This window comes from Phascolarctos cinereus, unplaced genomic scaffold, assembly GCF_003287225.1.
Source record: "Phascolarctos cinereus isolate Bilbo 61053 unplaced genomic scaffold, phaCin_HiC Scaffold_1;HRSCAF=81, whole genome shotgun sequence".
In the NCBI taxonomy this organism is placed as follows: Eukaryota; Metazoa; Chordata; class Mammalia; order Diprotodontia; family Phascolarctidae; genus Phascolarctos; species Phascolarctos cinereus.
The window spans coordinates 60,048,563-60,076,197 of NW_027555514.1; the positions used below are offsets into that span (position 1 = coordinate 60,048,563).

The window sequence follows — 27,635 nt, forward strand, 5'->3', positions numbered from 1 at the left end:
CTCACCTGGTGTTCTTCCTAATATTCCAAGAATGAGGCAGAACTGAAATGTTTTCTCCCCTTCTCCAATCCATTTTCCACATAGCTGCCAAAATAATTTGCATAAGGCAAATGTCACATTTCTGCTAACAACTTTCAGTGGTTTCCTATTGCCTCTAGGATAAAATATAAACTTCTCAGTTTGGTATTTAATGTTGCCTACCATCTCCCCATTTTGACTCTAACCTACCTTTCTAGTCTTATTTCCGTCTTTGTCTCTTATTCTGTCTTTCTGACTCTTGTCTCTGTCTCTGTATCTCTCTCTCTCCCTCCCTCACTTCATCTCTCTTTCCCTCTCTCCCTCTTTTTTAAATCATCATCACCTCAGAATAGACATCTCACCTTCCCTGAATTTGAACTCTTTCTTGTAACAAAGGAAAACACTTAGACAATGTCTGACAGTGTCTGAAATGTTTGCCCTCACAGGCCCCCACCGCCCTGTGGATAGGAGGCGGTATGTTTCATTATCCATTCTCTGGGGCCTTTTTTTCCTATCGCTGTTTCATTGGTGCAATCCATGTTGCAGCCACATTATTACTTCTCTATTCCTAGAACTGTGCCCCAATCCATTTCCCATTTCCCATCTCATTGTATTCATGTGGGTCATTTCCCCTTTCCCCCAAGTCTACAATACACTTTCTCCTTGATTTTAATCTCTCGGAATACTTAGTTTGCTTCATAATCCAGGTGCCAAATCTTTTCTTCCTGTTAACACAGCTTCAAATTAGATTCTCTCAAATTAGATTAGATTCATTTACCTACATACCTGTTGTAGCCCCCAGCAGAATGTAAACTCTTTGAGGATAAAGCTCCTTGTGAGCCAAAGCACTCCTTGTTTTTGCTTGGTATCTTTAGCACTAAGCACAGCTCCTAGTACATAACAGGTCCTTAATAAATGTCTGTTAAAATGAATTGACTTACGGTAGGCTTTTAACAGCTTTTCACTTATTTTGTTTCAAAAATGAAATGATGACAAGTATGGGGGAGGGAAAGAAGGAGGCTCAAGATAGATGATCATCTTTAGGAGATGACAGTAACTTCAGTTTATATTTTTAAAAATCTTTGTATACAACCCACCAACATAGTGCAATACCACAAGTCAAATTCTATATAAAAGGGGCATCTTCATCAGTCATTCATCCTGCTAATAGTCTTCCTAAGTCAAGAAGCCCAATCAAATATTTTTGTTATACCACTAACTTGGTTTGTTTTTTTTTTTACTAGCCCTTGGGCTTTATCAGGAGTTATTTAAAAGACCTCAAAATGCCCACTCAAGTCTGTTTGATTTGACATCAGCTCAGCCTAGAAAATTGTTATCTAGGAGAGTTGTGAACTAACTGTGCTCCTCATTTACTAATCTTTGGCAGGTTTTAAATTGTAAGGCCAAACTTAGGTTTATTCCATCCCCAAGGCATGTCAACTTCTGTAACCGTTTTCTAATTGATTTTGATCCTGGAAGAGTTATCAGGGAGCATCTTAGAATTTGTGTATTTCCAAGCTGTCTTACTTTTGGTCTTGTGTCTATTTCATACCAAATACCCTGGATGCAAACTAAAGAACACTGTCTGTTAGCCATAAATTCCATCTTTGTGACAAAAGATCTACATTGCTGGAAATACAGATAGCTATGATTTCCTTTTGTAAACTTGGATTTTGAGCATCATGGTCACCCCATTTAGGCAGCATCAATTCTTTCAGGCTACCAGTTCGGTTATGAAGTTACTTATAAGACATTTTTTTTTGGTCTGCTAATGCACTATTGGCTATAGGGTTTTCCCCCTTGTTTGGGTGGCCAGAGCACTCCTTACTTAGACCAGGTTGACCTCAGAGCAAATAGAAACTTTCTGACTGCAACATTTTCTTCCACTTTCAAGTATCTTACAAGAAATTAATGAGAACTGCAATTAATAACTTTGTTATCCCCACCCTTCCTGAAAAAAAATCTCACCAAAGCCAAAAACATCTGAAGTGGTAACAAGTGCTAATTAAATGTTGATAATTTAATGTTGATCATTTATACTTGCTGAAGTTATTAATTGCTGCTCTTATCATGTAGGCTGTTTAAAAGTAAAAACAGGCTTTTAAATAGCATGTGCTAATTCTAAGTTTTGACAGAAAAGCCCCAGTGTTCTTTTCACTACAGCAATTTGTTATTGCAACAGAAGGTATTCCTCAATATAGGTGTTAGATAAAGATAGTGTAATGGCTGAATTCACAATTCTACCATGATGTTCAAGCATTTTATTTTATTTAGTGCTACTAATTGCCTCAAACAATGGAAAAATACTTTACGTAAGATCAATAAGTGATTCAGTTTTATAATAGGACTGAATTAAATTAATGAATTGATCACTCAATTGTTTTTTTTTCTGACGCCTACATTAAATGAGAGTGTGTTGGTGGTGGTTATTTTTGTTGAGATTTATGTAAATATCTCTAGAGATATTTGCTAAATTTTTTATTTTCCAAAAGAACGACAAAGAAGTCTTTCCAAACACCCACCTGGATGTTTGATGTGTTATAGATAAAAATTCTGGATAAGAGACTGGCAATTTCCCTCAATGTCATCAAAACTCTTGTAGAGAGACCTTCTGGGTATTGGCACAGGTAGTGATGGATGGATCGGGACAATACTTGCATGTAGGCATGAACAGCAGGCAAACTGAGCCACTGGCAATATGGAGCATGAATGCAGATTCTTCCTGCTGAGTATGGTTTTGATTCTACTAGTCTTGATTTCTTAGCTCTGGTTTCTTGGTCTAATTTTCTGGATTCCCTTTGTGTAGGGCATTCTGACTTAGTCCTTTGCTTTTCCTCTGAATGTATTTCCAGGCTTTCAGAAAGACATCATCCTAGTTTGATTGGCTGGTGCCCTTTTGGTCACTCTGCTGACCAGACCATGGTTCTGTTCACACTAGTCTGTAACACCTGGATTGACTACTTAACAATATCACCGGCCTTACACTATGAGAATTACAGTTAAAGGTTTAGGTGATGCAGTAAGTGTGATCTTTGCCTCATAATCAGTAGTTATGGTCTCAATTACATGGTGCAGTGGATAGAGCAGTGGGTCTGGAGTCAGGAAAATCTGAGTTCATATTTGGCCTCAGACACTTATGAGTTGTGTGACTATGGGCAAATCATTTAACCTCTGCTCACCTCAGTTTTCTCACCTGTAAAATGGGGAAAATAATAGCACCTGCCTCTCAGGGTTGTTGTGAAGATCAAATGAAGTATTTTAAAACACTTAGTGCCTGGCACATAGTAGGTGCTTAATAAATACTTGTTCCCTTCCCTCCTCGAATTAGTAGCTACATTAGCTTTTTAAAAAAAATCTTCAATGATTTCTAAGATGCTTACATTTTCTCATGATGGCATGACTACTTGTTTTGCCTGTTGACTTCATATCAATGCAAATTTTATTATTATTGAAGGGAAATGGGACTATATATTATGACTACAATTTTATTCATATAGCATTGGAGAGTAATGCGTGATGACAAATGCAAAAAATAGTGCTTAACTCCTCCAATCCTCTGGAAAAAGTTAAGAGATATCCTCATTTTTACCCCATCTATATTCTGAAAATTCAAATGTGAATCACTTGTAAGCCATAAGTAATGTTAAATGAAATATCACTGATAAGATCTCAGAGGGAAGACTCCTAGCATTGAATTAGCGCTTCCTACAGATTCAGTCTTTCAGACCATACAAATCAGATGAGACAATGCAAGCCTTAAAACACTACATAAATGTTAGCTCTCTGTTTAGATCATGAGTTACCTGTAGAAAATGAATAATATACTACATTTGAAGACCATTCAAGAGGCAAAATAGAATATGAAATGGAAAAAAAAATACTATGTGAATGTTAGCCAACATTATTAGCTACAAAGTACCAAGTACCCAACTGGAAATCAAATACCCAAGGGTCTGCTTGTCTTATGAGCTGAAACTGAGTGACTGACTATAAGCAGATGGACCAGAATACATTCTTTAAGGACACAATGAAGAACTAAACCAAACAATAAAGAGAATGCCTGGAGTTTAGAAGCAAATTTATGGTGTATTAGTTATACATTGGCTGTTTCCAGCCATACTTATGTGATAAGCATCCTGGAGAGTAAAGGATAGTGAAAAGTGTTTGGTATACATGTCTGTTGCTGAATTCATAGAATATAACAAATTTTAGTTAGGAAACCTGTATATTTGCAGATGTGGGAGCCTCAGTTTTGTAGGCTCAGCCAGTTTTTTTTTTTCAGTCCTGTTCAACACTTCATGACCCCATTTGGGTTTTTCATTTTGTTTTGTTTTGGCAGAGATATCTGGATATGAATAATATTTTCCTTCATGAGTCCTTTGTACTTGTCTTAGATAGTGTTGCTGAGACGAGCTGAGTCATCCGTAACTGATCATCACACAATCTTGCTGATACTTCATACAATGTTTTCCTGGTTCCACTTATTTCACTTTGCATTAGTTCATACAAATCTTTCCAGTCTTTTCTGAAATCTGCCTGCTCATCATTGCTTACTGCGCAATAGCATTCCATTATATTTCATATACCACAGCTTGTTCATTCCCCAGTGAATGGGCATGTCCTCAGTTTCCAACATCTTTCCACCACAAAAAGGGCTGCTATAAATATTTTTGCACATATAGGCCCTTTTTCCTTTTTTATGATCTTTTTGAGATACAGACCTAGTAGTAACATTGCTGGATAGAAAAGGGATGCATAGTTTGGTTGCCCTTTGGGTATAGTTCCAAATTGCTCTCCAGAATAGTTGGATCAGTTCACAGCTCCACCAACAATACATTAATATCCCAATTTTCCCACATCCTCTCCAACATTTATATTTTTCCTGTTTTGTCATATTTTTGTCGTATCAGCCAATCTGATAGGTGTGTCTCAGAGTTGTTTCAATTTGCATTTCTCTAATCAGAAGTGATTTAGAGAGCTTCTTCTTATGCCTATAGATAGCTTTGATTTCTTCATCTGAAAGCTGCCTGTTCATATCCTTTGACCATTTGTCAGTTGGGGAGTTACTTGTACTGTTGTGAATTTGGCTCAGTTCTCTATATATTTGAGAAATGAAGCCTTTATCAGAGACACTTGCTGTAAAGATTGTTTCTCAGCTTTCTATTTTCCTTCTAATCTTGGTTGCATTGGTTTTGTTTGTACAAAAGCTTTTTAATTTAATACAAAAAAAATTATCTATTTTACATTTTGTAATGCTCTCTGTCTCTTTGGTCATGAATTCTTCCTTTCCCTATAGATCTAACATGTAAATTATTAATTCCTTGCTCTTCTAATTTGCTTATGGTGTCACCCTTTATGTCTAAATTATGTCAAAGGTCTGTCATATCTAACTTTTCTAATATTCTATTTACCTCCTTAGTCTCTTTCTTGTTTATAAAGTTTTGGTTGGATTTATTGAGTTCTGAGAGGAGACAGTTGAAGTCCCCCACTAGCATAGTTCTGCTGTCTTATTTCTTCCTGTAACTCACTTAACTTTTCCTGTAAGAATATGGATGCTATACCACTTGGTGCATATATGTTTAATATTGATATTGCTTCATTGTCTATGATCCCTTTTAGCAAGACGTAGTTTCCTTCCTTATCTCTTTTAATTAGGTATATTTTTGCTTTTACTTTATCTGAGATCAGGATTGCTGCTCCTGCTTTTTTTTTTTTTACTTCAACTGAAGCATGATGATTCTGCTTCAAACCCTTATCTTTACTTTGTGTGGGTCTCTATGTTTCAATGTATTTCTTGTAAACAACATATTGTAGGATTCTGGTTTTTGATCCACTCTGCTATCCGCTTCCATTTTATGGGAGAGTTCATCCCATCCACATTCACAGTTATAATTACTATTTGTGTATTTCCCTCCATCTTATTCTTCCTCCTGTTTGTCCTCTCTCCCCTTTCCCTCCTCACCAGTGTTTTGCTTCTGTCTACCACCTCCCCTGATCTACCCTCCCTTCTGTCAGTCCCTACCCCTCCCCTCCCTCTTCCCTGTTGGGTAAGATAGATTTCTATATTCAACTGACTGGGTGTATGATTCCCCCTTTGAGTCAATACTGATAAGAGTAAGGTTCAAGTGATGCTCACTGCCCATTCATCTTCCCCTCCACTGTAATAGGTCTTTTATGCCTCTTTATGTGAAATAATTTACCCTATTCTACCTCTCCCTTCCTTCTGCACCCATTGTACTCTTCCTTCTCATCCCTTAATTTTTTTTATGCCATGTCCTCAGATTCACCTTATACCCATACCCTCTATGTACTTTCCTTCTAGCTGTACTATCAGTGATGTAATTTTTAACAATTATAAGTATCATCTTCCCATGTAGGAATGCAAATAGTTTAGCTCTATTTAGTTCCTTATATTTTCTTTTCCTTTTTACCTGTTTATGCTTCTCTTGGGTCTTGATATTGGAGGTCAAATTTTTGGTTTAGTTCTAGTCTTCTTATGAAAGCTTGAAATCCTTCTATTTCATTGAATAGACATTTTCCCCTCGATGTATTATGCTTAATTTTGCCAGATAAGTGATTCTTGGTTGTAGTCCTTTCTCCTTTGCCTTCTGGAATAACACATTCTGTTGCACCTGCTAAGTCCTGTGTAATCCTGATTGTGACTCCCTGATATTGGAATTCTTTCTGGCCACTTTTAGTATTTGTTTTCTTGACCTGATAGTTCTGAAATTTGGCTATGATGTTCCTTGGAATTTTTAGTTTGAGATCTGTTTCCTAAGGTGATTAGTGGATTCTTTCAATGCCTATTTTGCCCTCTGGTTCTAGAACATCAGAGTAGTTTTCCTTGATAATTTCTTGAAAGATGCTGTCCAGATCCTCCTTTTGATTATGGCTTTCGGGTAATCCAGTGATTCTGATATTGTCTCTCCTGGATCTATTTTCCAGGGCAGTTGTTTATCCTATCAAGTATTTTACATTTTCTTCCATTTTTCATTGTTTTGAATTTATTTTATTGATTTTTGGTTTCTCATAGAATCATTAGCTTCCACTTGCTCAATTCTCACTTTTAAGATATTGTTTTCCTCAACTAGCGTTTGTACTTTCTTTTCCATTTGACCTATTGTACTTTTTAAGGAGTTGTTTTCTTCAGTAGATTTTTGTAACTCCTTTTCCATTTGGCTAATTCTACCTCTTAAGCAGTTTTCCAAGCTGTTGAATCTTTTTTTCATAATTCTCTTGCATCACTCTCATTTCTTTTTCCATTTTTTCTTCTACCTCTCTTACATGATTTTGAAGCTCCTTTTGGAGTTCTTCCATGAGTTCTTTCTGGGCTTGGGACCACTTCCCATTTTTCTTTGGGGTATTGCCCATTGGTGTTTTGACATTGTTGTCCTCTTCTGAGTTTGTGTCTTGGTCTTCCCTGTGACCATAATAAATTTCTATGGTCAGATTCTTTTGTTGTTGTTTTTTGCTCACCTTTTTTTTTTTTTTTGCCTTTTTCCTTTCTGCACCCAGGGTGGAAAGGGTACTGTCTCAGGCTTCTTGTGCCGGTGGCTGAAGGCCCTATATCTTTACCTGGTGCTGCAGTAATATTGCCCTGAGGCCCCTGGGGAACCCTCATGTCTAGCGCTGTGCTGAGGGGATAGGGTAGGGGGTGGCTGGCTCTGCTAGAAGCTGTAGGGGTCTGGCAACTTGCCTGATGCTGAGCTGGGCCCTGCTGGTGGTGTCTGGTGCATGCTAAAGCCTGGGGAGGTGTTTTTGTCTCTTCCTGGGGCCACACTGAAGCACATGGAGGTCCCGCCACTGGAGGATTCCTGCCCATCCCAGCACTTGGAGGTCCAGCCACTGGAGGACACCTGTTTGTCTGGGCCTAGGCTGAAGCTAATGGTATTTCTTGGAGCTGCAGTCTGTAGGTTCCCCTGGCTATGTTAAAGCATTTGAGGGGGATCCTGCTGTTGGTGTTTGTCTGTTCCACCACACTGGAGCTTAGGATTTCCTGCCCAATTAATAATACTCTTATTCAGTGGAATTCTAAGTTGCTATTTTCTCATATCCCTTACCTTGTCAGGGATAGAGTTAATTACTTCCTATTTTGTTTTAGCATAGAAAACTTTATCAATTTAGAAATATTTACAGGGGAGTGATAATTTGGGCATGCCACTTGTAATTCACTGGTTTCTTTCCTTATAGATATCTTGAGTTCACTGTGCTATAGAGTTTAAAATTTAACAAGAAAGAAATTGGTCAAATGATTTTATGTTAAATTAATCCAATATATCTCATGCTTGTCTCTGACATCTGTTTTTTTTTTAAATGAAACACAACTCCAGATTAGACTGGGAAATTGATCTTACTTTCAAATTCCAGGAATATAAGACATGAATTCTTGTCGAGATTTTATTGACTGCTTACTGTCTATGTTTTGCTTTCTACCTAAACAGAGTAAAAAAGCTATTAAAAATATTCTCCAAAAATGCACGTATCTACCAGCCCTTGAACCATTCCTGTATGATTCTCCTCCAAACATTTTGAAACATGTGGTTGGACAGTTCAGCAAGGTAAGCAAAGTCTGTTCCTGTTTGCAGTTGAAAGCAGAAAAGGATTCAGTGTGTTAACTTGCTTCCTCACCTAGATTACTATTTACTTTCATAAACTGAGGTATTTTTTTTTATTAACCTGTCAAATATGTGTAGAATGCAACACAAGGATAGAAGAGAAAAGTGAAACTGATATCTAATCCCTAAATTAATCCTTATCTATCACTATACTTTTCACCAGAGCTACTGTAACATTTTCTATGTCTCCCAGGGAATAGAGTACACATACAAACAAAATAAATCTTTCTTCCTTTTCTAAGTTCAAGGCACTATGCTCAGTGTGGGAGTTTAATGTCACAAATAAAAACAATTCCTGACCTCAATGCACTTACATTCCTTTGGTGGGGAGACAAGATGTGCACATATAAGCATATACAAAGTAAGTAGATTTATACAATACACACACACACACACACACACACACACAAACACTAAATACAAGGCAACTTAGTATCTGTGCCATTAGAGCACCAGATTGAAAGAAATGAGCAAATCTATGATGAGAAGCATAAGCAAAGAGCAAGAGAATTCTAATCATGAGAAATAGTCTCTGCAAAGGCAAGGAGATGGAATTTCATGTGTGAAGAATAGTAAGAAGACCTGAAGAGTTCATGAAGGGGAATAATATATAGTAAGACTAGGAAGGTAGATTATTGGGGCCACATTGTAAAGGGTTTGAAATACCAAAGAGAGGACCTTGTACTCGATCCAAGAAATAAGAGGCAACTAGTAGAGCTTATTGAGCATGGGAGTGATACAACAGAGCTGTGCTTTAGGAATATCACGTTGGCAACTGTGTGAAAGATGGATTAGGCAAGAAACAAACCAGGGAGACCACTTAAGAGGCTACCATAAGGTAATATTTCAAGGGATCATTTATATAGGCAGGGGAGGGAACTAGCATTTATTAAATGCTTTCTACATGGTAAGCACTGTGTTTAGTGTTTTACAGATATCTCATTTGATCCTCACAACAGCCCTGGGAGTGTGGTGTTATTATGATCCCCATTTTATAGTTGAGGAAAATGAAGCAAACAGAAGTTAAGTGACTTGCCCAGGGTCAAACAGCTGGTAAATGTCTGAGGCTGGATCTGAATGACAAGATATCCTGACTCCTGGTCTAGCACTCATCTGTTGCATGACATAAAGAAGAGTGTGGCTGAAAGGATATCACAGAAAAGGCTTTTCTAATTGTACAGATAATAGATAATGAGCATTATGGCCATACAAGTAGGGAAAAGCAAATGGCTATGAGAGAAATTGGAGGGGTATAGAATTGAGAAGACGTGGCAACTGATTGGATATATTGGGTGAGGAGTTGAAAATGACTCTGAGACTCTGAGAATGTGGAACTCAAAGTTTTAAAAGCAAATGTTAAAAAAGAGACTGGAAAAGAACAATAAGACAGGTAGGGAGAGAACCAAGAGTCACAAAAGACCCAGAATAGTCTTCTGTCCTTGAAGGCCTTGAGTGCTTGGGAACTCAGCACTCCCAAAGCAGCCAACTTGATTCCCAGTTCAATATTTGGAACATTTCCCTCATATTGACTTGAAATTTACATTCCTCTTACTCTTACCCATTGTTCTCATTTCCGCCTTCTAAGATCAATCAGAATGAGTCTAATTGCTCATTTATTGCTCAATTCCTCATAGTAGCCCTTCAGATATTTCAAGACAGTAGTCAGTTCCTAAGATCCCTTTTTTTCTTCTAGGCTAAACATGCCCAGTACCTTTATCCTTTTCTTACATGGTGTTATCTTGAATCTCCTCATCATCTTGGTTAAGTAGCTCTGGTCTTCTTAAAGTATGGTTCCTAAACCTGAATACACAGCTCCAGATGTGATGGGGCAATATAATGCAACTGTCATCTCCCTTGTTCCTGACACTCTCCTCATTTCCTCGTTTAGGATAGGGCAGTCTTGGCCTTGGCTTCCACATGACAATTGATGCTCATTATTAGTATGGTTGTGATCTGTCAAACCCACTCAATCTGTAGGGCTTCACATACTTAAAATGTGTAGCTGACTTTTAAACTGGGAAGTTAGGTCATATTAGTTAGGGAAAGTGAGACAAGAGGAAGGACAGAATAATGGATATTGGTAGGAGAGCTGCTTTGCAGTAGAAATCAAAGCTGGCCCTCTAACCATTGGTCATGGTGACACGATGTCACCTACTGCTTCCCATCCCACTAGTTGTAGAGACTTTAAGCAATGTAAGTATAAAAGCAGCCAAATGTATCAATGGCATATACCAAGTACAAAGTAAAGGACAGATCTGAGTCAAAAATGACTTTGTGGTTTTTTGCTTGGTAGGGTTGTGGAAGGAAGATGGGTAGTTTTGCATGTTGAGTCACTGATGAAGCATTCTGTTCAGGAGATGCAGGGAGTGAAAGTGCAGGGGTGAATACATATAACCATGCACTACCTGCATACCCATAGGAACAGACATCTTCTTCATCCCAGGGCTGCATTTTCATTCAGTGAAAAGCAGATAATCAAGAATAGGTGAATTTATAAGAAACCTGTAAATAGACACAAAAAATATTATGTTTAATTCCTCCTGCAGAACTGGAGTTATATGAGTGTTTTGGTTTTTTTTTTTTTTGGTGGGAACAATTTGTTATACCTTTGGTGATATGTCATTGGCCTGAAAAAGGCAATGGTCCCATGCTCCTTTTTTTGTCTGTCTGTCTGTTTGTTTTTAAGGAGTAACTTCTTTAAATCTCATTAGCAAGGGATGCCTATCAATTGGAGAATAGCCGAACAAGTTGTGGCATGTGATTGTGATGGAATACTATTGTGCTATAAGAAATAAGAGCAAGGGGGCAGCTAGGTGGCGCAGTGGATAGAGCACCGGCCCTGGATTCAGGAAGACCTGAGTTCAAATTCGGCCTCGGACACATAACACTTACTAGCTGTGTGACCTTGGGCAAGTCACTTAACCCCATTGCCTAGCAAAAAAGAAAAAAAAAGAAATGATGAGCAGGGTAATTTCAGAAAAACCTGAGAAGACTTAAATGATCGATGCTGAGTGAAGTGAGCAGGACCAGGAAACCACTGTACAGAGTAACAGCAACATTGTACGATGATCAACTATGAATGACTTAGCTATTCTTAGTAATACAATGATCTAAGACAATCCCAAAGGACTCACAATGAACAATGCTATCTGCCTCCAGGAAAAGAAACGATGGAGTCTGAATGCAGATCAGAACATACTATGTTTTTTTTTAAACTTTCTTTATTTGGTTTGTTTTCTTCCACAAAATGACTAATATGGAAATATGTCTTACATGATTTCACATGTAAAACCCATATCAGATTGCCTACTATATCAGGGAAGTGAAAGGGAAGAGAATTTGGAACTCAGAAATTTTTAAAAAATGAGTGTTAAAATTGTTTTTATATGTAACTGGGGGAAAATATTTAAAAATCTTATCAACAAAATATGGAAATATGTTTTGCATGTATAATCAATATATTATCTTCTCAAAGTGTGAGGGAGCGTGGAAGGAGAGAATTTGGAACTCACTTTTTTTTAAAAAAATGAATGTTAATTTTTTTTAAATATGGGAAATATTTAATGAGATAAAAATATTTAAAAAAAGAGAAAATCTTATCAGCAAGATTAGTCTCATTATGCCACAGGCATCTTGATTCTAGCTTTATTTTTACCTCATTCTGAACATTGGGAAAAGTAATGACCTAATAGTGCTTGAAGTCCTATAAAAGAAGAGCTGCCATTTTAATTTTCTGTATTTTTTCTAGGTGCTGCCCCATGACAGCAAAGCACGGCGACTTTTTGTTACAAGTGGTGGTCTTAAAAAGGTTCAAGAGTTAAAGGCAGAACCTGGATCACTTCTTCAAGAATACATCAACAATATTAACAATTGTTACCCAGAAGAAATAGTGAGGTGGGAAAGATGGATTACTAGTTATTCACAATTGCAACATTGTTATGTTCTTTTCAAACTTATATTTTCTATTCACTGTTTCCAATTGTGGAATCTGCTAGGTTGCATGAGATTTGTATATGAATCTTTTTCCTTTTCTACACCTTCTTTTCTTTGTCAAAAATGTTTTCGTTAAACATCACTCACAAGTCAATATGGGCACATTTCCATTGAAATTGTCCTTTGGTCATTTAGCATGTGTTCCATAAACAGTGCCCAGACATATCGTGCAAATTAAATTAATAAAGTACATAGTAGGTTCAATTTAAACTGCCTTAAATTGTGATTGTCTGGTTGCAAAAGACCCACAATATTTTAAATTAATTTTCCTCTTTCCTCTGTATATCTCTTCTCTGTATAATGCTCATATTGACTTCAAAGGGAGCTTTGCAAATGAAAAAGAGATGTTGAGTGTAGGAAAAAACAGACCTACCAAGAAATTGAATAACGCTCTTGCCTATATGCAGGCTCCCTAGAGTAATATAACAGAAAGTTTTTTTCCTAGATTAGTGTAAATGGAATATAACATTATTCACACTTTCCATTTATTGTTGGTGATAATTATCTGCAATTAGCTTAGCTTAGGATAACATTGATTTTAATAGCACCAAAAATTATCCTCGATATTGTGATTTGATTTCTGCACCATCATGCTTTGCTAGTCATTCTCAAAGACCAAACTATGGATTTTGAAGGGTTCCGTTGAGTAGAGGCCTAGAAAGTGTGTGGAGAAACACTCTGACCAAAGAAGTAAATGAGCAACAAAAATAAAATACCTATCAGCAACAAAAGGAAGATGACCGATGATATTTACACCTTAGCTTAGTCTTTTCTTTCTGAAGCTGAAGAGGAATCAATGAACATGAAATAAATAAAAACAAAGATAAAGAGATTTATGGATTTATGGTCATGAAAAGCATTCTGTGCCAAAACCTTTTGTTTTCCAGTCCAAACTTGTAATTTGATCAATATAGGAACTCCTATTGATACTCCCTCCATCAATATACACTGGTAATTCCTTTAGGATGTATAGTCTTAAGGCTTGCCTGGGCCACTGAAAAACCGAGCTACCCCCTAGCAGAGGCAAGACTACCATGTGCCCAACAGACATTTAATAAAAGCTATTGATCGGTTGATTGACTTGAAACTAGGTCTTTTTAACTCCAAGCTTTACCTCCTACATTTTCTTTTACCAAAATCCATACAGAATAAAAACTTGCCAGGATTTTTTTTTGGTCCAGACCTGTGATTTCATTTCACTCTTTGGTGAGGGAACTCCTTCTACTACTGTATATTGGCAACTATTCTATAATTTGTAGTCTCAGAGTATTTGAGGCACTGAGAAATTAAATGACTTGTCCAAAGCCACAGAAATCTATCTGTGTCAATGGTGGGACTAATAATAATAACTGACATATATTTGAGGCAGAACAGAGGCAGCAAAACATAATGGAAATGAAGCTGGCCTCAGATTTAGGAGGGTCTAGGTTCCAGGCCCTCCAAGACTTGTAATTTGCTGTGTCATCACATTTTGTTAATATAATAATATACCAATTTGCTCAATGAGCAAAATATGAATTTTGGAGGTTTCCATTGAGTAGAGTCCAGGATAGTGTGCAAAGGAGTGCCCTGAGCTCTTTCAAAGTTGAAGAGTGGGCATCAGTCTGCACCGGGGGGAGAATTTCCACATTAGCAATTCACCTGGACCACCAATTCATCATCCCAGGTCTGGTAAAAAACCAAAAGTGTTGTGTTACTGATCTTTTAAGATTATCATAGGATCATAGATTGAGAGCTTCATGGAACCTTAGAGGCACTCTAGTCCAACCTTCTTTTTCTGATGAAATGAGATAAGGAAAGATTTTGTGACTCACACAAAAGTCATAAAACATAAGTCATAAAATAGGAGACCCAGTCTATACCAAGATTCTCTGGTTGCCAAGTCAGTGCTCTTGGCACAGGGCCACTATTGCAAGGATCTTTTTTATTCTTTAAGAACAAATGATGAACACTGGGGGCTCTTCTGAGTACAAGCCTCTAAGAGTGAGTTTAGTTAACTTAAAGTAGCAAATAGTAAAATGTAAAATATTTGTCGAAGAGGAAAATTAAATTGTTATTATTATCTATTAAGAATCCTACATGTTTCTGAAGCCCTTAGAAATGCTTCTTCCTTACCAACTGGGACCAGAAACAACTCACCCCCAAACCCCAACTGTTTTCTAGTGCAGCTTACTACTACTACTATAACTACTACTGCTGCTACTACTACTACTACTACTACTACTACCACTACTACATCAATATAGTGCCTGCTATGTGGTAAGAACTGTACTAAGTGCCATACAATTATTATTTCATTTGATCTTCACCACAGCTCTGGGAGGTAGGTGTTATTATTATTCCCATTTTACGGGGAAACTAAGGCAAGCAGAGGTTAAGTGACTTGTCCAGGGTCACACAGTTAGGTGTCTGAGGCATCATTTGAAGTCATGTCTTCCTGACTTCAGGTCCAGCACTCTACTCACCAGACCACCTAGATACCTATATAAGTATAAAAATATAAATTATAAGTACAATTTTAGGAAAAAACCAAAAATGAACATTAAAGAAATGGAAAAGTCTCTTTATAAAACTAGTATGAGAAGAAAGATTTTAATTGAACCTCAGTAGCAAAATGACAGTTCTGGCATGGCATAATTTAATCTAGTATTTTTGTCAATGTATGTCATTGTATGTCATTGATGTCTCCTATGACATAAGCTAGGATGGTTTTTGGATATTTACTTATTTGCTATCAGTTAACCAATTGGTGATCACCCAACTCTTTCAGAATCTGCAATCAAACATTAAAGTTTACAAAAATGCCATTTATCGATATGTGAAAGCTATATTATTGAACAAAATGACCAAATCAGAAAAATTTAACATTCTTGTTATGTGTGCAATTATGCAATGCTTGCGAATTATTTGGCAACAGAAACAATTTAAAAAGAATAAAGTACTTAAAGATTTATGATGCTTATTAAGCTAACAAACTTAGGAATCAGATATGAACTCTTATGTGTTTCTGCATGATATGTTGTAGACAAATGCAGTTTCTTAACTTTGATTAACTAAAATTATTTCTATCCCACACACACGTCCTTCAAACAGACTAAAAACTGATGAACAGGATCCTAAGTAAGGCTATGAAAAGGGTTTATCCCCTAACATTTTCCCCTCTTTTTATAAGTTTATTTTGTTCTGAATGAACAAATAACTCACCAAAATCAACATTTACTTACACAAATTAGAACATAAAAGGTAGATTTTTATGTGAAATGGTGATTCCTCATTCCATACAACTTGTATTTTTGAAAATGTAGAAAAAAAAATTCATTACTTTCAAAAACTGTCCTGCTTGTCTTTGCTTCCTTTTGAACTTACTCCTGTTTTCTTTTGTGTATTTAAATAAATGTTTCAATAGCCCTATTTTATTCCTTTTTTCTTTTGGCATCATCATTGCTAACTTTTTCCCCTTTTCTCATCCTTCCCCCATTAAAAAATAAAACAAACTAAAACTCTTGTAACAAATATGCATAGTCAAGGAAAATCAACCCACAGTGACCATATCCAGAAAATGGATGTCTCATTTGGGATCTTTGAACCCATTACCTCTTATCAGAGGGAGGAGAGAATGCTTCATCATCATTCGTCTCTATTTGTGATTGACTGTTTCTTTGCTCAGAGTTCTTAAGTTTTTCAAAATTGTATTTCTCTACAGTATTGTTACTGAGGCAAGTAGATAGATAGAGTGCAGGACCTGGAGTCAGGAAGACTTGAATTAAAATCCAGCTTTAAGATGCTAGTTGTGTGACACTGGGCAAATCACTTATCTCTGCCTGCCTCAGTTTCCTCATCTGTAAAATGAGGATAACAGCAGCCCTTACCTCTCAGGGTTGTTGCAAGGGTAAAATGAGGTAACAGTCATAAAGTACTTTGTAAACCTTTAAGTGTTATATAAATGCTAGCTATTAAATTGTTCTCTTTCTACTTACTCTACTGTGCATCTCTTCATTTAAGTCTTCTGAAGGTTCTCTGAAACTATCCCTTTCATCAATTCTTAAGATTTTGCAAATTATCTTAAGAAAATGCAAAAGTGTTATATTTCATTCATGTATCATAATTTGTTTACTTGTTCTCTAATTAAAGGCCAACCTCTAGTTTCCAGTTCTTTGCTACAATAAAAAAGTACTGCTAAAATATTTTTGTGTGCATGGGTCCCTTTCCTTTTTTTTCTTTGATTTCTTTGGAGTATAAGCATACTTGTACTATTGCTTGGTCAAAAAGTATGCCAGATTTAATGACTTTGGAGATATTTCAAATTTCTTTCCAGAATGGTAGACCAATTCATAATTCCCCTAATGTGCCTATCTGACTTCATACTCTTGAACAATTGTAAATTTTCATTTTTGTCAACTTTTCCATTCTTATCTGCTTCATATAGGAGTGAAATTCATCTAATGCCTGCTCTCCCTAGCTGTTACTCCAAGTTTATATATTATTCTTCTCATGAACCCTAATTATGAGAAATAGTAAGTTCTACCTTCTTCATCCACTCTACATTAGTAATTTCCTTTTATCCGCCCTTTTCTTTTCTCTCTTAAAACTATCCGAAAAGAATCAATCCACAGCTATATGATTCCCCCAATGCCCTTTGAAGACATTATGGATCTGAAGGGACACTTACTTCTCCTAATATTAGGATATTAGCAATTTTTCATTGTATAGTCACTCCAAATTGTTCAAATAAGTTTATCTTTCTAGTTTCTTTTGACTCATTTACATTTCAAAGTGTCTACTCACTTTATATTGCCACTGCACCAAGATGGTTCTGGAGGACAGAGTGAGGCTGTTGACTTTGCACAGCCATTCCTCACTTAAATCCAATTCACTTGCAAGTCATGGCATCACCTTCCTAATGCCATGTTCCTTTTCCAGAATGAAGGACAAATGACCACAACAACTCAGTTTATAGTTGTTTTCTGGTCAGGAATGCTCGAAGGTCCATTTTTCTTCCTCAATATTGTGCTCAACTCTGCAGGGTAAGTTATTCTTGCTTATAAGCCTTAATCTTTTGTTTTTTGAATATTGTATTCCAAGATCAATTCACAGTTATAAAAGGAGCTGCCATGTCTTATGTGATCCTAACTGTAGGTCCTTATTTGAATTATTTCTTTCTGCTTGCTTATAATATTTTGTCTTTGACCTGAGAATTCTGGATATTGTTTATGACATTCTTGTGATTTTTCCTTTGGGGCATTCTTTCAGGATGTGATTGGTATATTCTTTCTATTTTTACTTGCCCACTGGTTCTAATAGATTAGAGAAGTTTTTATTTTTCTTTGCTTGAAATATAATATCTAGGATTTAAAAAAAAATAACGGTTTCAGGCTATCTGATGATTCTTAGATTATCTCTATTTGACCCATTTTCCAATTCCATTTTGATAGCAGATGTTTTATATTTTCTTCTATTTTTTCAATCTTTTGATTTTGTTCTACTATTTTTTGCTGTCATAGAATTGTTGATTTCTATCTGACCTATTCTAATTTTCAGAGAGTCCTTTACTTGGACAAGTTTATCACCTTATGTTCTAAGGTCTTTATTCTCCTTCCAAGTCTTCCTTCCAGAGCTTTTATTTAGTATTTTTATTTCACTTCACTTAATTTAGGTATTCATGTAGTCCCTGTGGAAAATCCATTTTTTTCCCTTTGAATCTCAGTTATCCACTTTTTCTAGGTTAAATGTTTGCGTATATGTGTATCTATAATAACTCCTGTATCTTCTGCTTACTCACATCTCCATGCCTAGCTCTCCCTGATGGTATTAAGTGGGTGATTGGTCCTACTTGGTCTCAATCTAGGCTACCTCAGTTCATGTACTAAATTCCCAGGGACAGTCTGCTAAAAGTGCAGGGTAGATTTGAAGTCCTCCTGAATGCTTGGAGCATAATATCTTCTATGGTTTCTTGGTGTTCCTTGGGCTCGAGGCGTCTTGGTCTGAGCACTGCAGAATAAGATTGAGGCTTCCATTCCCAATCTTACTGGGCTTCTGACCACCCTCAGGGGAACCTCTATGGAGGCTGTAGGCTGTAGGTGTCTATGGTTGCACTGGGAGAATTTCATCTTACTTGTCTGTGTCGGTGCTGTCTTTTCTCCTGTGGTCCTTTTTTCAGTGACCAGGGACTTCTGGCTGACTTTTTCTTCGGATTTGGGACGGATAAAGTTACTTGATCTAGTTTTTCAATGGATTTCTTTAAAAAATTTCTTTCATTTCTTTTGTTAAATATTTCTCAATTACAAGTAAAAAAAATAACAATTATTTAAAAATTTTTGAATTCTAAAATCTTTCTCCCCCCCACCTTGAAAAGGCAAGAACTTTGATTTCAATTATGCATCTGAGTTCATGCAAAACATGTTTCCATATTTTAGCCATGTTGCAAAAGAAAACACAAACAAAATAAAATAATAAAAATAAGGAATATTTTAAAAGTATGTTTCAATCTTTATTCAGAGTTCATCAATTCTCTCTCTGGAGGTGGATAGCACTTTTCATCATGGGCCTTTTGGAATGTCTCAGATCATTGTCTTGATCAGAGTATCTAAGTCTTTCACAGTTGATCATCTTTTCAATATTACTGTTACTGTGTACAATGTTCTTCTGGTTCTGCTCACTTCACTTTGCATGTAAGTCTTTCAAGGTTTTTCTGAAACCCTCCTATTTGTCATTTCCTATAGTGCAATAGTATTCCATTACAATCACATACTACAACTTGTTCAGTCATTGCCCAATTGCTCATTATCCCCTTGATTTCTAATTCTTTGCCACTAGAAATGGAGCTGCTATAAATATTTTTGTAGAACTAGATCCTTTTCATTTTCTTCAGTCTCTTTGGGATACAGACCTAGTAGTGGTATTGCTGGGTCAATGGGTATGCATAGTTTTATAGCCCTTTGGCACAGTTCCAAATTGTTCTCCAAGACGGTTGAACTAATCGACAACTCCACTAACAGTGCATTAGTGTCCCAATTCTTCCACGTTCCCTCCAGCATTTGTCATTTTCCTTTTCTGTCATGTTAGCCAAACTTATTGGTGTGCGGTGGCATCTCAAAATCGTTTTAATTTGCATTTCTCTAATCAGTAATGATTTAGAGCATCTTTTCATATGACTATAGATAGCTTTGATTTCTTCTTCTGAAAACTGCCTGTTCATACTCTTTCACCACTTATGCACTGGAGAATGGCTCTTATTTTTATAAATTTGGCTCAATTCCCCTATATATTTGAGAAATGAGACCTTTATAAGAGAAACTTGTCATAAGTTTTCCTGTTTCTTATTTTCTTTCTAAATTTGGATGCATTAGTTTTGTTTGTACAAAGGGTCTTTTTATTTCATGCAATCAAAATAATCTATTTTACTTCCCATAATCCCATCTATATCTTGTTTGGTCATAAACCCTTTCTTTATCCATATTATCTAATAGTTATATTTTTTCATGCTCTCCTAATTTACTTTTGATATCACCCTTTATGTATAAATCATTTATCCATTTTGACCTTATCTTGGCATAAGGTATGAGACGTTGGTCTATGCCTTTGTTGTTGTTCAGTTATGTCCAACTCTATGTAACCCTACAGATGTTGTCCATAGGATTTTCTTGGCAAAGATACTGGAGTGGTTTGCCATTTCTTTCTCTAATATGTTCCCATTTTACAGATGAGGAACTGAGGTAAATAGGAGTTAAATGACTTGTCCTGGGTCTCGCAGTTAATAAATGTTTGAGGCTATATTTGAACTCAGATCTTCCTGATTCCAGGCCTGGTGCTTTACCCATTGCTTCACCCAGCTCCCCCTTTGACCTATGCCTAGGCCTTGCCATACCGCTTGCCAGTTTTCCCAGCAATTGCCAAGTGTTGAGTTCATATCCCAAAAGCTTAGATCTTTGGGTTTATCCAACACTAGGTTACTATGATTATTAACTACTGTGTAGTGTACACCCTGATTCACCACTTTATTTCTTAGCCAGTCCTGGATTATTTTGATGACTACCACTTTGTAATAATGCTTGAAATCTGGAACTGCTAGACCACCTTTCTTAACTTTTTTTCCCCACTAATTCCCTTGATATTCTTGACCTTTTGTTCTCCCTGATGAATTTTGTTACTCTTTTTTCTAGCTCTATAAAGTCATTCTTTGTTAGTTTGATTGGTAGGGCACTGAATAAGTTAACCTAGGTAGATATATCATTTTTATTATATTGTCTTGGCCTACCCATGAGCAACTAATATCTCTCCAATTGTTTAGATATATCTTTATTTGTGTGAAAAGTGTTTCATAATTGTGTTCATATAATCCCTGGGTTAGTCTTGGCAGATAGATTCCCAAGTATTTTGTATTGTCTACAGTTATTTTAAATAGAATTACTCTTTCTATCTTTTCTTGCTGGGTTTTGTTGGTAGAATGTAGAAATGCTGGTGGCTTATATGGGTTTATTTTATATCCTGCAACTTTGCTGAAGCTGTTGTTTAATTAGTTTTTGAGTTAATTCTCTAGGGTTCTCTAAGTATGTTGTTTGTCTTTTATTTTTGAAGAGGACTGATGACATCATAGGCGCTGTCTTGCACATGATTAGAAGTAGAGTTGCCAAACATCATCAGCCTCACTCTTTCTTCCTAAGTTATTGAAGTCGCGCAGCAAGACAAAAGTCGAGAGCACAGGTGATGGCCCACGATGCAGTGGAGGACCTTGGCGTCTTCGATGAATGTCTGATGGAGCTCTGAGTGCTCTGCAGTGCCTGCTTTAGCCACTCTCATGTCTGTTGGAACAAATTATCCTCAGCTGCCCATTCCACTGGGGGAAGAATTCACGTGCTTGCTGTAAACATCTCTCTAACTCACCAACAGGTTTGAAGTTACACAGGTTCACACCTGGGTGTGGTCACTGTGGATGCTCCAGCTTCTGGGAGCCACAGATTAGAGTTGGGTGAATCTGGTGGACACCAGACGTGGATAAGCATCCCTGACAGGGCTTGGCAAGCCCTTATACCAAAGGTGCTAGTCCTCCTGACCACCACATAAACCCATCATGTCATCTTCAAAGAGTGACAGTTTTGTTTTCTCATTGCCTATTTTTATTCCTTCAATTTCTTTTTTCTAGTCTTATTGCTATGGCTAGCAATTCTAGTACAATATTGAATAACTGTGTTGATAACGGACATCTGTGCTTCACTCCTGATCTTGTTGGAAAGGTTTAAAGTTTATCCCCATTATAGATAATGCTTGCTCTTGCTTTTAGATAGATTGTTGTCATTGTTCAGTTGTTTCAGTCACGTCCAACTCTTTGTGACTCAGTAGACCTCTGTCCACGGGGTTTTCTTGGCAAGATACTGGAGTGATTTGCCATTACCTTCTCCAGTGGCAAATGGAGGTTAAGTGACTTGCCCAGGGTTACATGGCTAGAAAGTTTCTGAGGCTAGATTTGAATTCAGGTCTTCCTGATTCCAAGCCCAATGCTCTAATCACTGCAGCATCTAGCTGATAGGTAGCTAGATAGAGACTACTTATCATTTTAAGAAAAGTTCCATTGATTTCTATGCTTTCTAGTGGCATTTTTAAAAAATAAGAATGGGCATTGTATTTTGTCAAAGGCCTTTTGCTACATCTATTGATATAAGCATGTGATTTTTGTTGTCATTGTTATTGATATGGTCATTTATGCTGATAGTTTTCCTAATATTGAACCAGCTCTTCCACCTTGATCAGCATTTACCATCATACCCTGATGGAGATAGTCCAGGACCCTGAATTGAAGAGCCTTTGAGGCTTTGGAATAGTAATGCTTCCCGCCTACAATGTCTGATGGTTTAACATCAGAAACTTCTATTATTGTGTTAGTGGAAATGACATTTAAAGAAGAAGCATTGCCATCTGTTTAGCTTCTGTACCCTAAGGATCATGGGACCTTTCCATCTGACTTGCAACTGAAACTTTCTCCCTCAGTAGAATGTGAATTCCTTGAGAACGTGGACTGTCTTACTTTTTTCTATTTGTATCTCCAGCACTTAACGCAATCATTTGCACATAAGTGATTAACAAATTCTTTATTCATTCTTCTAATTTTCCTAACATTTTTAAAGGACATACCTGGTTTGGGAGTAGAGAGAATGGCAGTAAGTGATGGAGGAAAAAACTTTTAAAGAATTGGCCTTGATACACTTACCCTTATTTTTCCTTCTACTCAAGCATCTAATACCTTTAAGAGTATTCTTTGCTAAAGTCCTGCTCAGATCACTACTTATGATGTGGAGCTGATCTCAGTTTTTCAAAGTCTGTGTCATGGAGTATGAAATTTGGCAGATCCTACCAAACCAAAAAGGTTTGAACTAAAGGACCAGTAAAGGACTTTACATGTGTCATTGACTTGACCCAGCCTAGTGAAATACAGAGAAGCTCATTACCTCCAGATTGGTCACTTAGGATGGAACTTAAGAAGATCAACTCCTTGAGGTGGTGAGGGGTTAATTCCCAATCTGTGCTGGTGAAAGGTGTAACTACGAAGGATGAAATCATTGTGTTTTTTTTTTTAAAGCATTAAAACATGTATGGGAATATCAAATTTGAAGGCTGCATTATTTTGGTGGAATGGTCAAATGGTACCACAAACATTTATACTCTTCCTATTGGCTTTCTTTTTAAGATACAAATCTCTCAGATATTTAGTATATACTTGTCTATATAAATATAAATTTAAAAAAAACTCGATGAAATACGGCTTTTGTAGGATTTGGGTTTTTTTTTTTTAAGTTTTAGAAGCAAAGATCTCGTATCTTTTTCTGATGGGAACATTTTGATTTCCTCAAAGTTCTGGACATGATGGTTTGAAGTCTGAAGTAATGTTGATATTATAGTCAGCCCACAGAAGTGAAAAGGAAGGCTACCAGCCACACTCTTCTCCCCACTAGGCATTCGTGAGACTCACTGGAGCACGTGAACAGTTGAGTGGCAGACAGCTTAAAGATACACAGGACTAGACTTCAAAATTGGCCAATAGATTGTAGTTACATATTGGGAAGTCTAATTTTAAAGAGATCTTTTTTTCCCCTACCATGTCCTTTCCTCCTTATTAAAAAAAAAATCTACTGGAATTCTTCCATTGATCTTACTCCTGACAGACACATGGGGTCCAGGAGGTGGGAGTATATTTTAAATGCTGCGCCCAGTGTAAGGAGAGAGTTGTCAGAGCTATAAATTTCTCAGTGTAAATACTTCAAAGGGGCCTACTGCTGAAGAAGATTTTTTTAAGGATAAGAAGATTTGAAGGATACATTCCCCAGGGAGACCTTTTTACAATGGATGCCTCCAGGCATTCTGTTGAGAAAATGTAGTGATGTTTTTGTTAACCTTATCTTGAAAAATTGTAAAAAAATAAAAAAGTAGTCAAATGTAAATGATGTGCCTTTTTTTTTTAAATTGGGTCAAACATCTGAAGATAGAGAAAGGTAAAAGAGAACAAAACATAGCCACTATACTTAGGTTTTGTCTAGGGAGAATAACTTAGTAAGACTTGCCTTTTTTGGCTTGCTACTATTTTCTTTTTCTTTTTTTTTTTTTATTTCCGGCGATTGGGGTTAAGTGACTTGCCCAGAGTCACACAGTAAGTGTCAAGTGTTTGGTCTGAGGCTGGATTTGAACTCAGGTCCTCCTGACTTCAGGGCCAGTGCTCTATCCACTGCCATCTGGCTGCCCCATGATTGCTGCTATTTTCAAGAGGGTATTAAAGAGCTAGTTACTTTTTGCAACCTCTCCCTCTCCATGTTCCTCCAAGTCTCCCGTATCTTGGATAGGAGGGTAAGATAGAGCAGTGGGCAGAGTGGAGGCCTGGAGTCTGAGAAGACCTGAATTCAAATCCAGTATTTGTCACTTACTAGCTAAGTGACCCTGAGCAAGTCACTTAACTTCTGTCTTTCCCAGTTTCCTCACTCTAGGGTGTAGTCAGGTATAGAAGCTGATAGAGTAAAGGACTTGGAGTCAAGAAGACCTGAGTTTGAATCCTGCCTTAGACACTTACTAGCTGTGTTACCCTGGGCAAGTCATCTGATTTTTGTCTGCCTCAGTTTCCTCATCTGCAATATGGGGATTATAATAGCACCTACTAAGAAGTGTTGTGAGGATCAAATGAGATGATATTTGTAAAGCCCTTAGTATAATGCTTGGCACATAATGATACTTAATAAATGCTTGTTAAAAAAAAGTACCTATCATAGATTTTCTCTTACTTAGTGTGTCAAGTTTTGTTTACCACTGTTTTCTGTGCACATTTTTTTCATGTCATATGAAGCCATTTTATCACAAAAAGGTCAGGCTGTTCTCGGATATATTAATTTTTTTAAAAAATCCTGTTGTTATAAGATTATCTCTATAAAAGCATAAATTCATAGTGCTCTAGAAGTTTAAGAACTACAAGCAGAGATGATGCATTTTGCAGGGTTTATGAGATGAACGATTTGTAAACTAGTTGTTTATTATAGCTCTTTTCTCTTATCTCAGAACCTTTGCAAATGGCAATTATTTGCTAATGAAAACCTTATAAATGGGATCAGCTATTCAAAAGCAGCTTCTTAGAAGCAACTATATACTCCCAGAAATATTCGAGTTTTAGGGGCAAGCTGCTCTCTAAGGCATGGCTTGGGAATTGTTTCTAGGCCAAGGAGAATGGGCAAGTTGGTAAGCTATGGTACACTGGGTTGTCGCTCTTATGAAACGAAAGCCACTAGATAAAATGTTTAGTCACATCAGTCATTTGATATAAGAGAAATAAGATTGCTATAATAAAATATTGTCATTGGATAGAAAGTCTCTTGCTTTGAAAATATCTTCTTCTTGCTGTGACATTTATTTCCTCAAATATTTTGCCATTTATCTGGTAAGAGTTGGCCATTATTCTGATACAGTATTCTGTTCATTGATATTCTCTTAAGTTATGCATAAAGCATTACTGAAGAATAATTATGCAGAATTCTCGAGGGTATGTTTGAGGTTTGACTCAAGGAATCATTTCGATAAATACACCTGATGTGGATGAATCTTTTTCTACCTAGTGTATTAGATGCATTCACAAGTCTAATAAGAAATTTTCTTTTTCAGGTATTATTCCCCTGGATATTCAGAGACACTTCTGCAGAGGGTGGACAGCTATCAGCCTCTTATATAAGCAGGACCATATTGATATAATTTACATTTACGGGAGAACTTTTACAGATTATAAATGTTAAAGCTCTTGTTAAATGATTGAAATAAGTACATCTTCAATTTATTCATTTGAAATTTGTAGTCACTAGGATTAATTTTTTTCTTGCCTTTCTAGAGTCATAGAATACTGTTAAAATGGAATTACTATGTGATACACAATTCACAGTCATTTATATGTGCAACATTTTCCTCTAAAGCAAAATAAAAAAGCATTAGAAGGTCTCAAAGCGTCCACTAATATCGCGATGAAAATAAAACTGCTGGGCTGTTGGGTGGGCAATGGGTTTAAATTAAGATTCAGAACCTGTGGACAGAGTTCTAGAGATTGCCCCATGAGTTCTCTAAAGTGACCTGGACAGAGGTTAATAATCTTGGAGGTGGGGTAAGGCTGGGGGATGGTTATGGAAAAAATCATCTAACCTTGGGAAGAGAAGGGAACAAGCATTTATATAGCACCTACTATATAACTATGTGTAGGCACATTTTATAAATATTACCTTATTTGATCCTCACAATAACCCTGTGAGGTATATGCTATTATTTTTCTAATTTTATAGTTGAAGAAACTGAGGCAAAAACAAAGGTTAACTGACTTGCCCGGGGTCACATAACTAGTAAGTATCTGGGCTGGATTTGAACTCAGGTCTTCCTGACACCAAGCCCAGCTACTCTCTCCAATTAAGCTACCCCTGGAGGCCTCAATTCCTTATCTGTAAATAAAAGTCAAACTAGACATGGATTCTTAACCTTTTGTGCGTTATAAACCCCTTTGGAAACAGTCTGATAAAGACTATGGATGGATCCCTTCCCAGAATAATGTTTTTGAATGTATAAAATAAAAGATAAGGGATTACAAAGGAAACTGATCATTTTGAAATACAGCTATAAAAAATTGAAATCAAATCACAAATCAATCAATCTCAATCTCAGATATCACAAATCATTGATATTGTTCATGGATCTTTGGAAATCTACTCACAGAGCCCTTGGGTGGTATGCTGGTCAGTGATGATATATTTTAAAATCACATTTGAAAGGGAACTCTGCTGCCAGCTTCCTGAAGGTGCAGTTCACTTAGCAATGATATACACATCTTCAAGTACAATGTACACTTCCTAGTTTTGGTAAGGCAAAATCACCTCTGCCCCATTTGCCTCCCTCTTCTCTTGTTGAGTCAATTAGTCAACTTGTATTTATTAAGCAGCTACTGTGTGTTAAAGCTACTCACCCTGTTCCTGGGAAAGAGGGTGGCGTAGGAGAAATCAGGATTGGAAATTGTGTCAGTGACCAGAAGCTTTCTATTATTTATTCTCTATCTGCTCTGGTTACTCAGCATGTAGCTTATTGCAGAACTATAGAACCTCATAGAGGGAATGGCCTCAGAAACCATCTGGATGAACACCTTCCCTAATGAGCAAGTCCCTTCTACAGAAGACCTGATAAATAATCTTCCAGCCTCTTCTTGTACAGCTTGAAGAAAAGAGAACTCATTCATTCCCAATGCAGCTCATTTCATTCTTTGACAGCCCTGATTGCTGGAAGGTTCATAAATATCTATATATCTATATATATACATATATATACAGATACACATATGTATGTATACACAAATATAGATGATATATAGATATCTATATAAGTATAGTTACATAGAAATATAGTGTATCTAGCTATATATACACATACATATACATACACGTATGTGTAGATAGATGTATATATACATACATGTATATGTTTGTGAACATGTATACACACACACACACACACATATATATG

General features: G+C 36.7%; 1 protein-coding gene across 3 annotated transcripts in view; it reads left to right on the forward strand.

Moving 5' to 3' along the window:
• Positions 1 to 26,083, forward strand: part of SPAG6 (sperm associated antigen 6) — an 84,521-nt gene extending 58,438 nt beyond the window's left edge. For all 3 annotated transcript variants that reach the window (XM_078151941.1, XM_020966904.2, XM_078151942.1), the window contains 3 exons: positions 8,460 to 8,576; positions 12,382 to 12,527; positions 25,752 to 26,083. In XM_078151941.1, coding sequence (XP_078008067.1) covers positions 8,460 to 8,576; positions 12,382 to 12,527; positions 25,752 to 25,818 — 330 coding nt within the window. In that variant the 3' untranslated portion in view covers positions 25,819 to 26,083. The remainder of the gene's footprint in view (positions 1 to 8,459; positions 8,577 to 12,381; positions 12,528 to 25,751) is intronic.
• Positions 26,084 to 27,635: the final 1,552 nt, after the last annotated feature.